Source organism: Podarcis bocagei, assembly GCF_964188305.1.
Source record: "Podarcis bocagei genome assembly, chromosome: 10".
NCBI classification, from domain to species: domain Eukaryota; kingdom Metazoa; phylum Chordata; class Lepidosauria; order Squamata; family Lacertidae; genus Podarcis; species Podarcis bocagei.
The window spans coordinates 50,455,446-50,468,394 of record NC_138135.1 but is presented as its reverse complement, the minus strand read 5'-3'; the positions used below and the strand labels follow the sequence as shown (position 1 = coordinate 50,468,394).

At 38.1% G+C, this 12,949-nt stretch overlaps 1 protein-coding gene across 4 annotated transcripts in view; it reads left to right on the top strand.

Moving 5' to 3' along the window:
- The window catches only part of USP15 (ubiquitin specific peptidase 15), a 54,712-nt gene extending 41,999 nt beyond the window's left edge, over positions 1–12,713 (top strand). For 2 of the 4 annotated variants that reach the window (XM_081211495.1, XM_081211497.1), the window contains 11 exons: positions 1,537–1,620; positions 1,713–1,807; positions 2,286–2,477; positions 3,289–3,404; positions 4,224–4,523; positions 6,006–6,076; positions 6,845–6,960; positions 8,591–8,740; positions 9,773–9,876; positions 9,969–10,057; positions 10,830–12,713. In XM_081211495.1, coding sequence (XP_081067621.1) covers positions 1,537–1,620; positions 1,713–1,807; positions 2,286–2,477; positions 3,289–3,404; positions 4,224–4,523; positions 6,006–6,076; positions 6,845–6,960; positions 8,591–8,740; positions 9,773–9,876; positions 9,969–10,057; positions 10,830–11,015 — 1,503 coding nt within the window. In that variant the 3' untranslated portion in view covers positions 11,016–12,713. The remainder of the gene's footprint in view (positions 1–1,536; positions 1,621–1,712; positions 1,808–2,285; positions 2,478–3,288; positions 3,405–4,223; positions 4,524–6,005; positions 6,077–6,844; positions 6,961–8,590; positions 8,741–9,772; positions 9,877–9,968; positions 10,058–10,829) is intronic. The other 2 variants (XM_081211496.1, XM_081211498.1) reach the window with 1 other exon arrangement.
- The last annotated feature ends 236 nt before the right edge of the window (positions 12,714–12,949 follow it).

Genomic DNA, 12,949 nt, shown 5'->3' with positions numbered 1-12,949 from the left:
GAACAGAAGAAATGTAGCAGGTGTTCTGAGTCAGGCCCCTTTTGATTATTGTTAGGGCCCAATCAATTCTTGTGTTGATCGTAGTCTGTGTTAGAAACTGAGATATGAAAGCTAGGCGCTAAATGGCACCTTAAACCTAAGTTATGGGTGCAACAACGGAACATATAGGCACACTTTTCTTTATAACAATAATACAGAGCTGAAAATATTATGTTCATTTTTCACATGGTCTAGTCTTTCTCCTGCCCACCCCCCTAATAATCTTAAGAGGGTCTTTTCTCCAGTCTTCAGAGAGGAGCTGGGAGTGAGGAGGCAGAAAGAGGTCCTCCTTTCCTTCCACTTCACAGTTTTAATCTGAAATCATAGGCCCAGAGCTCAGAAATGGCTTGTGCTAATGAAATTCCCTGTTGTAAAATGCGCCTAGAGCAATGGGAGTTTCGAACACTGATTGTAGTTGTTCAGTGTGTATTTATCTCAAACCTGCACCGTTTGCCTGCATTAAAAAATTCTGCTGCCATAGTCACCAGATACAACCATTATAAATAGTGCAAGCTAAGTGCGTGTGTGTTTATTTTCTCCATTGATGAATATCTGCTTTTGTTCATTAAATTTATTAAATAGACACACAATGAGGTTGGATGCATAAACACAAGCAATAAAAAAGGGTGATCGTCAGATGATCTAGTAGATGATAGCACTTGTTTATAAGTGAAATCTACAACGAAGAAAGATGATAATGCTTTACTACAGGCTGGAAAGGAGCTGGGTGTGTTTGGAAGGCAAGAAAGAAAATGCAAGTTGGAAGATGACAGCTTTGAGATGGGACATGGCCTGCTCCTTACATCCAAAATGCAGCGTTACAGTTGTCCCCTGCAACACACACACAAGCTGTCAGAGATTGGTGTCCTAGGCTTCTGGGTGACCCTTACCTCAGTATGTCAAAGTCAACTGAGCTCATAGGCTATGAAAATGTATTTTTAAGGGGAAATAATGTGGTGATTTATAGCAGATCAACTATCCTTTCTATATGGAGACCTTAGTTGCACCAAGTTCTAGGTAACTGGAAAGGTGGAAATTATTTTGGAATCTCTCGTTTTCCACAGTAGAAAACTGAGTTTGGCTTAACCAATAATATTCCGAAATTTGAATATTAAAAAGAAAGTAAGAATCAGCACTTGGCATTTAGCACGGATGCCTCTTAGTTTGGCTAAATATAGGTTTGCCTGCTTAATCTGTGGTTGCCCAGTAACCGATTGTTCATAGGATCCTATGAAATTTCCTCACTAGTTTGAACCATTTGGTTCTAATCAAAATTATTTCCCTTTCCATGTGTGGAATTAGACGCTTTGAAATTTAGATATATACATAAACAACAGCTTTATTTATACTGGCAAATCTCAGCTAGATACGTTTCTTAGGGCACTTCTTCCTTCTCATAGCCAATCTCATAGTAACATCAATGTATAAAGTTGGAAGTTATATTAAGTTGCCTTTCCGCTTTCTTATTAATGACACTCTTTGCATTTTATTTTTTAGTATAAAGTAGTAGTTCCAAAAATTGGAAATATACAGGATCTCTGCACAGCACTATCAACTTTGTCTGGGGTGGCTGCAGATAAGGTATGGTGCTCAATGGACAAATGTAGATCATGTTTAATGTTGTCTGACTTCCTAAGCAAATTCAAGTGATACGTATTCTGTTTCTTTTTTAGATGATAGTTACTGATATATACAATCATAGGTTCCATAGGATATTTGCAATGGATGAAAATCTGAGTAGTATTATGGAGCGTGATGACATTTATGTGTAAGTAGAAAACGAACTTAATCTAAACGGTATTCCGTTTGTCATGAATTTCATGTGGTTTCGTCTACTAAATAATAATAATGATAATTTATTATTTATACCCCATCCATCTGGTCGAGTTTCCCTGGCCACTCTGGGCGTCTTCCAATCGAGTGTTAAAAACAATACAGCATTAGATATTAAAAACTTCCCTAAACAGGGCTGCCTTCAGATGTCTTTTAAAGATAAGATAGCTACTTATTTCCTTCACATCTGAAGGAATGTTCCACAGGGCGGGCGCCACTACCGAGAAGGCCCTCTGTCTGGTTCCCTGTAACCTCACTTCTCGCAATGAGGGAACTGCCAGAAGGCCCTCAGCACTGGATCTCAGTGTCTGGGCTGAACGATGGGGGTGGAGACTCTCCTTCATTGACTGCCTGGCAAAATTGTGTGATTTATGTCACTATGTTTAATTGTGTGGGTCTGTATTCTGCCTTAGATTTGAAATTGGCATCAACAGAACTGAAGATACGGAGCAAATTGTGATTCCAGTTTGTTTAAGGGAGAAGTTTCGGCACAGCGGTTACAGCCACCACAGTGGTTCCACACATTTTGGTCAGCCTTTCCTTATAGCAGTGCCTAGAAACAATACTGAAGATAAGCTGTATAATCTTCTGCTTTTGAGAATGTGGTAAGCATACAAGAGAAATGCTGGGAATGCACTCCTAATTGCACTAAGAATGTATGTCACATATTTGGACATTGCTAACCTAGACGCCATGAAGGAAACGCAGGGCTGTGTTAGGTCACCTAGATGCCAGAACAAAGCTAAAGCTAGCAGGGATGATCACAATAGAAAAAGACCTTTGATCCTCCCTGCTTACCATTCATTACACTCCTGATACGTTAGAGGGGGCAGGGAGGGATAACAAAAAACAGTAAAGAAGTAAATAGTCTGAGCATATGCAGATTCACTTTAATCCAATCTTCATGATGGCTTAAGGAGGTTGCTTCTAGTGCCTCTCTGCTAAACATGTTTATTTGGGAATAAGCATCATTTTGTTGCAGACAATGATATATTTTAAAAGTAAGAACAATAAAAGGGGCATCTATAATTATGTAAGCTGTTTGGATTGTTTTGGGTGGAGCCCTGGACTTTGGCCATAGTTGCACAACCATTAGTGTCACAATTGTGCCTGATCCTTTTAATTTTTTTCCTTGCAAATACACTAACGAGTTAGAATAAATGTAAAATATTTCGGAAGGATAGCTTGGTATAGTAACCGCTTGTGTTTCTACAGTAATAGCAATTATTGTTCTCTTACACAGCTTCGTGAAAGAGGAGTACTGCTCACATGGAGGATGGGAGGAAAGTTATATTGTGCATCACCTTGTTTTGTTTTGTCTTAAGATGTTTCACTATTTGTTACTTGGGGAAATGATGAAACATTTTTTTTAAAAAAAATATATTTAAAAATTGTGTAACAATTGATGTGTTCCAGCCGATATGTGAAAACTTCTACTGAAACAGAAGACACCGAAGCATCCTTGCAGTGCTGCAAGGACAATGGTATCAATGGTAATGGCCCAAATGGAATTCATGAAGAAGGATCCCCAAGTAAGACCTGAATTATCAATAGTTGCCTAAAGCTTTGGTTCAGTTTTGAAAGGTGCTCTGAAACCTGCCTTGATTGTTGTAAACCTCCCATTAAATCTCTAGCACTTTTGGATCTCAGGAACCACATTACAGAAACAGACAAAACACTTGTGGTGGGTCCATTTTTCTTGCGTGTCAAGGTCCTGAGCCCTCCCCCATTTGTTGAATAATAAAACACATGGACACCAGTATTTTAGGTTAATGGGCTAATTAAGGCCACAACTTGGTTACAGAATGCAGAATATGAGTGGCATTGGCTTAGGCACTGGAATTGAACCGACTATATCTGACTCCTGCCCGCCATGCAGGTAGTAAGGGTCAACCACCAGTAAGGGGAGCTCTGATGATGTACATCAACTAAGAGCTCCCCCAGGGTCCCAGATGGGGTTGTGGCATGGCCCTAGCCCATACCCGGGCTTTGGATGAGATCCACAGCCCTGGATCCCTTTAACGGAATACCCTTAAAGAGGAGGGGCAGGTGATGGCCACAACCTGCCCTCCCATAAACCAGGTTTTACCAATGCCTAACCGCCAAACCCTACAAAGTTGTGACGATTGCTATGAGGTAGGCGAAAACCACATGGCTGGTGCCAATTTGCCAAGTGGAAAAATTCCTACCAGGCCCCCTCAACAGGCGACCAACCAAGGTCCATAGCAAGGCCAAGATGTCAAACGTATGAAAAAAGGGTGGAAGGGCGGGAGATCCATTGAAGCAGGAACCAAGAGGGAGAACTAAATTCACAATGATGTGAGATGTGTAACGTTCTATGTAAATGACAGGCGGTGCCGCTATATCCTCCATCCCAGGTGAAATGGAAACTGACGAACAAGATGATGAATCCAGCCAGGATCAGGAACTTCCTTCTGAAAATGAAAACAGCCAGTCAGAAGACTCTGTTGGAGGGGACAATGATTCCGAGAATGGATTATGCACAGAGGACTCCTGCAAGGATCAACTTATAGGGCACAAAAAGCGATTGTTCACATTCCAGTTTAATAGTTTAGGCAATACTGACATCAATTATGTTAAAGATGACACCAGGCATATTAGATTTGATGACAGGCAACTTAGGCTAGATGGTAAGTTGTTGTTTTTTATAGTGGGGTAGCTTTGATTCTACTCCATTCTGTTGTTAACATTTCCTGTTAAAATGTTGTGTGTATTTTGTTGCTTTGATGTTTATTTTTATCCTTTGTTTTTGGGCAAGCTCCTGAATGCTGATTACGATTAAAAAAAATCAAACCGTCATATAATAAAATGGAGATAAAATTGAAAATAGAGAACCAGCAGTAAAATAAAATAAAAAGCTTGGTGGAATAAGGAAGTCTTTAGGGACCACAGAAAGCCCGCAAGGGATGGGGCCAAGCATGGTTCTTGAGTAAGGGAACTTCAGAAGTATGGGGCCGCTACTGAAAAAGCCCTGTATCAGGTGCTTGCCAAGCTGTTTGAGCACAGTGAAAGGTGCGAGATCAGGCCTCCCACACTTGATTTTGAGTCATGGGCAGGTTCATGTGCTTGTAGGTGGTCCAAATACCTTGTTCTATGGGTTGAAGCAGTAGTCTTCCAATGGCTCCAGCAAGGATCACCATCACCCTAAGACTGTGCCTCCAAGTCCTACTCCGGGAAAACAGCCTAGAACAGGGGTCAACCTTTTTATACCTACTGCCCACTAATGCATCTTTCTTGATGGTAAAATTTCCTTACCACCCACCAGTGCTCGATGGAAGGGGGATTCAGCTGGTGCCGTAGAACCCCTTACTGCCCACCTAGAATCCTGAAATGCCCACTGGTGGGCGGTAGGGACCAGGTTGACAACCCCTGGCCTAGAAGGATACTATGGTCAGTGGTATCAAAAGGCACAAGGAGGCTTTCCCCACCTCCCCTGAGAACTTCTTTTAAGTCCATTCCCAAAAGATACACGAGTTTTCAGGCTGCCTGTGTTGCTTTGCACCATTTTTTTCAATTATTATTTATGTCCCACCCTTCAATTAAATTCCAAGAGCACATACACTAGAAAAAAATTTTAAAACCATTTTAAAAGATAGAAACATTACAGAATAAAAGCAGTTTCTGAGCTGTCTTCAAAGACAGTCTTGCATATAACTCGTTATATCACAATGTTAACACATTACATTAGCTCTAATCTAGAGATTCCCAAAACATGGTTAGCTGAGGTTTGGCTACTGTGTCTTAGTTTGGTTGCAATTGATACCTAAACTGGATATAGTATATCAGATGGGTGTGTATACAAACTTGGCAAACGGTTAGCAAGTCTTGGCCCTTTTAGACAGTATTCTATCTAGAGATGACTGTGTACTACTAAGTGCCTACATTGTATCTAGCGGGTACAAAGCCCAGGGCAATGTACTAAAAGGATAAACAACAAAATTATATATGTGATTAAAACAAATGCAGAACAAAAATATTCATGAAGTAACTTTTTAAAAAAACTCATGCAAGCCACTTAATATGTTTGGGTTGGTACTTATAGGACTATTATTATTATTATTTATTAAAATAAATACAGCATTTTTAAAGGAGGTTTCTACTATTCTGTTTAGAAAGATCTTTCTTGGCTTTGGATTGGGACCCCGAATATAAAAAGCGATTCTTCGATGAAAATGCTGCTGAGGTATGTGATTTTTTGTAAAAAATAATAATATTCTGGTTGAATTAAGAAGTAGGCTGAAATGGCCATCCCTAACTCGCCACCCTGTTCAGAGGTGGGTAACTGGGGGCATCCAACTCAGGGGCCACAACTTGAGAACTCAGAAGGATTTCAGGGAACGGAGCTTATTGATCTGGTAGCAGAGAAGATTCTTCCCTCTTTTTTTCTTTCACCTTCTGTACCAGCATAGTTACAGATAGGTAGCCGTGTTGGTCTGCCATAGTCAAAATAAAAAATAAAAAAAATTCCTTCCAGTAGCACCTTAAAGACCAACTAAGTTAGTTCTTGGTATGAGCTTTCGTGTGCATGCACACTTCTGAGTGTATCTGAAGAAGTGTGCATGCACACGAAAGCTCATACCAAGAACTAACTTAGTTGGTCTTTAAGGTGCTACTGGAAGGAATTTTTTTATTTTCTACCAGCATAGTAAGCTCCCTCTCACCCAAACCAGCAGAAATCACTTTGCGCCATCATTTGATTTTGGGGGTTGTCCTAAATGCTCCCCCCCAAATCAGACAAATTCCAAAACAGGGCAAAAGGACACCAAGCCTAGGGAACGGTAAATTCTTTTGAAATAATTTAGCATAGTTCAATATAGGGAAAGTTTGTTTTCCATTTGGGTTAGCTTTTCCAGAATTGGGAGCTTGTAGACCTTGTTTTATAGTAAGACAACATCACTAAAATGAGTTTTGTTTTATTTGTTCTCTTAACGCAAGAAATACTTCTCTTTAGGATTTTGAAAAACATGAGAGCGTGGAATATAGACCTCCCAAAAAGCCCTTTGTGAAATTAAAAGATTGCATTGAATTGTTCACAACAAAGGAAAAGCTAGGTGCTGAAGACCCATGGTAAGAGCTTAATGAGTGTGAATGGGTAGAAGGAAAGGGGCTAGAGGGGGGGATTGCACAGCACTCATCAGATTGTATCCCTGACAATGCAAGAGGCTCACATTTTACCCCAGCTTCAGTTTCAAGTCCTGCTCTAAAGAGGGCTAAGCCTCAAGTATGGGGTCCCCTACCAGGGTCATTCCATATCAAGTGATTCAACTTTTTTATCTTGTGTCATTCAATTTTCTTAATATTTTGTACACTTTTTGACTGATCAAAACTCAGTTTAAATCAAAAATTTTATTTTTTAAAAAAATCTCGTCCCGTTTGTGAGTTATGAGGGTTTGAAATTTCTAGAAATTGACAATTTTGGCCTTGCCAGACTGCAGAAAAACCTTAAAAGCTCAGCCTAGAATTGAGATGCATCAAAACTAAAAACACCAATCTCTTCATGGGCTTTAATATGATATGTCACATGATGCACTTACTTTCAAATTTAAATTTAAGTGACAAAATTTAACATTTTTAAAAGGGATTAAAAAAATTATATGATTAATTTTTTCCAAAAAAAGTTATTGATTATTTAATGTTTCTAAGAGCTACTGGCAAAATTTCATGTTCAGATCTCAGTGGGATCACATTTTTTAAAAAAATACTTTGTATATACATGTCTGCCTTATTGGGTTCTATTTAGGATAAATTGGAGTAAAATATTTCTTCTGTGACAAGACTTCAAACTATAATATCAGTTACATTTCTTTTAAAAAGTTACTCAATTAAAAGGTATCTGACTAGTCAGGATTTTCTTTTTAAACGTATACCAAAGCCGAGTGAAAGCTTGCTATATTGCATGTTAGAATTGACACTTTGAAAGAATTCTTGCTAGGAGAGATGGGTCCACATATTTCTTCCATTAGCGAGAGAAGTGAGGCAAGAAACACATGAGCCTAAATCTTCTCCTTTTTCTTAAGAAAAAAATTGAAAATATCTAAAGGGACATATGTGACTCAAATCCATAAAGACTTCAGTCATAAATGCAACTTCCCCCGTGTGTTTTTTAGGCCTTGGACAGTATAGATATGCTGAAGAGCTAGAGGAACCTTTGCTAGCTTGATGCCTTTCATATGTTTTGGACGACTCCCATCATATTTACAGGGATTGACAGGAGTTGTATTTCAAAACATCTGGAAGGCACCAGCTGGCGAAGGTTGAGCAGAGCCAATATGCAGGCCAGAAACAACTTATATCTGAAGAGCTAGGATTAGTCATTCATTTACCCATCACCTTTTATGTTAACCCTATTAGGAGTGGTGAAGCCTTCCGTTTGCATAGGCTTCAGAAGAAACAGAAGCAGGGGGTCTCTCCAGATCACACTGTTAATTAGGATCATGAATTTAAATAAGTAGATGTTTAGTTTATTAAGTATAGGCCCTAAAGCCGCTGTGTGGAACATGTGTCCTTGGACTCCCAAACCCCACCAGCCTCTGTCAGGATGGAATCTGGAGTGCCACAGGTTGCCAGCCCCCGATCTAAAGAATACCTTCGTATTTGTCAAGACGAGCTTTACTCAGTCATGGAGAAGCATTAATTACATGATGTTTTAATTTCACTGTGACGCAAAACTTTGACTTGAAATGTGTTTTTCTTGTAGGTATTGCCCAAATTGTAAAGAACATCAGCAAGCTACCAAAAAACTAGACTTGTGGTCGCTGCCACCAGTACTGGTAGTGCATTTAAAACGTTTTTCTTACAGCAGATACATGAGAGATAAGTTGGATACTTTGGTTGACTTCCCTATAACGTAAGAAAACCATATTTAACAACAATTAAATAGTTTAGTTTTTTTCTGTTTTGTTTTGATTTATTAATTTAATTTATTGATTATGCAGGCTTAACTCACTGTGAACACAACAAAGCATTTTCCAGGTGCCCTAAAAGAATAATTTGCTTAGCATAAGTTGCATTTGCCTTGCTTACGCTCAAGGTTACTACAGCTAAGACATTTTCAGTGCTGTTACATAGCTGTCATTGATGTTGCACAACCTGCTCTTCCCTGCTCCAAATTAAAAATGACCCCTGTGTTTTCCTAGCAGTGGGCTACCCTGCTAATTAGTTTCTGTCCAAACAATTCCTCAGATATTAATGTACGGTCCTATCATTCTAATCTTAAATACATTTTCAGTTGTGACTTCAGTAAGGCTTGGAAGAAAGTTCTTATTGATAGTGTTGCCTAGAGTAAAAATGCCCCTTTAAAAGCTTTCTACATGAATGAGCTGTTAATATTTGAGGATTGCTTGATTTTAGTTATTTAGTACATTTCTATCTTCCACGGAACTCAAGGTAGAATACGTTGCTCTTCCAGATCCCAATTTTATATTCACAACATCCTGTTGAGATAGGCTCAAGTGAGCATCATGGATTTAGCTCAGGCATAGGCAAACTCTGCCCTCCAGATGTTTTGAGACTACAATTCCCATCATCCCTGACCTCTGGTCCTGTTAGCTAGATATGATGGGAATTGTAGTTCAACAACATCTGGAGGGTCAGAGTTTGCCTATGCCTGATTTAGCTGTTCTTTCTAGTCCTGGTCTGACACTCTAACCACTAAATAGGCTGGCTTCTCCCATTTCTTCTTTAACAAGGACGCCCAGTAAATATAAGTGTGTATGAAAATGCCTTGATGAATATGTACCAGTTAAAAGACCTACATTTGTTGCTTTGCATAAGGTTTGGAGTGAGTGCTTTGTCTCAGTTGTGTTGAAATCAGATGTAAAACCTGCAACCAGTTCTTGAATATAAATCCAGAATTAATGAGATACTTTCTTTGAAACAGTGATTTGGATATGTCGGAATTCCTTATTAATCCAAATGCTGGGCCTTGCCGCTATAATTTGATTGCAGTTTCAAACCACTATGGAGGAATGGGTGGAGGGCATTGTAAGTAATTTAGTTTGTTCATAAGATAATACATTTCTTTATTGTGGCCTGTTATTAGCACTTTAAGGGAAAATATTCTTGTCCTATCCTAGACACTGCTTTTGCAAAAAATAAAGATGATGGGAAATGGTACTACTTTGATGACAGTAGCGTGTCCACTGCATCTGAGGAACAAATAGTGGCAAGTATATTTTATTTTCCTAGAAACAAGACATAACATGGACTTGCATATATATATTTTAGTAAGAAAATAATTTGCAACAGGGATAATCAGGAGTTAAATACGGATCTCCTGATGGATTTCTGAGCAAGGATTTCTGACTCTCAACATAATAATGGTAGTGACAAAATAGCTTCCCCACCCACATTACATTTCTGAAATGGGAATTACCAGAAGTCGGGTTTTTGTGTGGAAGAACTGTGAGCTCAGTTCTGTTCTAAACTCAGAACAAATTTCTGGTCCCATGATTTTTTTTTTTAATCTGAGAGTTGAATCCAACCAATTTTTACTCACAGTAGGCCTATCAAATAATGGCATGATATTACTTAGGTCCACTCATTTCAGGGAATCTACTCTGAGTAAAAGTTGCCTTCGGTTGGTTATATATTTTTTAAAAAAGCAAAAGAGCTCCCACAAACCTGAAGTCTGCCCACCCCAATTTGAAATAGCAGTATGCCAAAATGTTACGTACTTAGTACTTTGGCTTGAAGAACAGCCTTGGAAATCTAGAAAGGCTTACCAAATGAGTAATACGTTCTTCAATAGAAAGCAGTTGCGGAAAGGTTTAATTATGTCAGTTCATAAATACCAATATGAATTTGGGTGCCGTAGTGAAAAACAGTACAAATACAGAATCCTTTCTGTGAATACCATTGTCGGCTTTCTGGGCCCTTGTTTTTCAACCTATGAAAATGGAGATAATACTAAAACTTGGTTGTTCCTTATTTTGCAGTCCAAAGCAGCATATGTGCTCTTCTACCAGAGACAGGACACAATAAGTGGAACTGGCTTTTTTCCTCTTGACCGGGAAACTAAACAAGGTGCTTCTGCCGCCACTGGCATCCCATTAGAGAGTGATGAAGACAGTAACGAGAATGACAATGATATAGAGAATGAAAATTGTATGCACACTAACTAATGGAAGACCTAGAAGCCATACAGAGAAAAACTTTCTTGTGGGAGATACCTACTAAAGCATTGAAATTACCCACCAAATTAAAAATAAAATCTGAGATGGGAAATTTCAGATGACAGAATGTAAATCCTTATTACATTTTAACTTGTGCAGTACTTGAAGTGAAACACAATGAAAACGTTAACAGAATTTGTCTCCTATTACCTTTGCAATCTTGTATTCACAAGCTATATACGTATAGGAAATCACAAATAAACCCCTTTACAATTTCTGCTGCAGTTTGGATGAATTATGGATTTTTTGTTTCAGATGCGAGTTATTATCAACAATTTGTGGATTTGGTTTTTGTGTAACACCACAAGAATATTACTGCCAAGCCTTTATTTTTGGATAGGTGTGTCCATATACATGTAACAAACTTCAATTTGCCTAGTATATGTGACTAATTAATAAGTGCAGCAGTATTCTTGCAACACCAAATTTTCAAGTTTATCCCTGAAATAAACGTTGATTAAAAAGCAACTTAATCATGATAGAAAATAACTTGGAAAAGGTGTTTTAACCTTTTGTGGTATAAGTAAACTTCCAGAATATTATGTTCATCTTACTGCTGCTGTGGAACAGGTTCTGGATTTCATGCTGCATTAAGGAATTGAATTTTTCAATTAAATGTAAGTATCCCTCATTGCTTGTTGGATCTACTTTGTAAACATAATTCCTGTTACCTTGCTTATAAGATGTGCGTAATTTTAATCTGGTGTCAGTCCAAAAATTTTAATTGTGCTGTAAAAGTCCCCACCCCACCCCATTTTTGGTAGTTTGGCAATTTTGCAAACTACATGCCGTGTAATAGGGTCCGATTTTTAATAGTATACTGTATTCATAGTAACGACTGTGCATCAAGCTTAGATGACTTTTCCATATAACTTGCCTTCAAATTGTTAATGGGCAACTGGTTTAAAGGTAGGTCTGTTAATTTTCATGTGCGTTCTTGGTGGAATTCACCATAGCCTTACATCTTATCTCAAAAAAGGTAACTTTATTATAGAAGATTTGGCATTTGCATGTTCAAGAGTCAGAACCTGTACAGTAAGTAGATAAAGCATACATACCTTGAATTGGATTTTAATTAACTGTGTTCAAGAAGTCTGGGATGCCAAAAATAAGTGTAACAGTTTGAAACATTTTTTTTTATTTGCTGCTTTCCCTTTGATATAGTTGGAAGAATGTATTGTTGATTCATATACAATACTGCCTTTGACAGGAACTCCCTAAGTGTGGAGGCCCACTTCACATATCTACTACCTGAAGTCCCACCATTGTTAAAAGCAAAAAGTATGATCTTCACTTGAACTAATCAAATACAATAAGTTATAAATTGTGTATTGTAAATAAAGTTCACTCTGTGAGTGCACATTTTGGTAAATTATTTATTTATGTTAGCATTTAAAAGTTTAAAATTGCGTTTGACCAGGATAAAAAAATTAGGTTTGTGGACATGGCTTTGCTTTATACTTTGATATTAAAAGCTGGTGTTTCATCCTGGTATTTTAAAGCTGCTTTCTGTTTTTTTTAAATGTAAGCTTAGCCTCCTGCATGACAGAGGTTAAAAAATTGTCTGCACTTGAGTTCACTTGGGTTTACATTTGAAATGCGCATGTTTTATTTATAAAAATTTCAATAAAGCTATTCAAGGCCTTATTTAGTCTTTTCATTTTTCTTTTACTAGGAAGTTTTTGGTAATGGATCGCCACATGTTGTCAAATATATTATATTACCATGGGTTGTAAAAAGGACACTGACAATATAAATATCTAGTTCCTACTACAGGGAACTAGACAAAAAATACCTATAACTACAAAGTCCCGCCATCTTGAAGTACTAGCAATTCAAGGAGTTGACAAACATTCTAAAAAACATGTGGGCGGAGTTCTTCC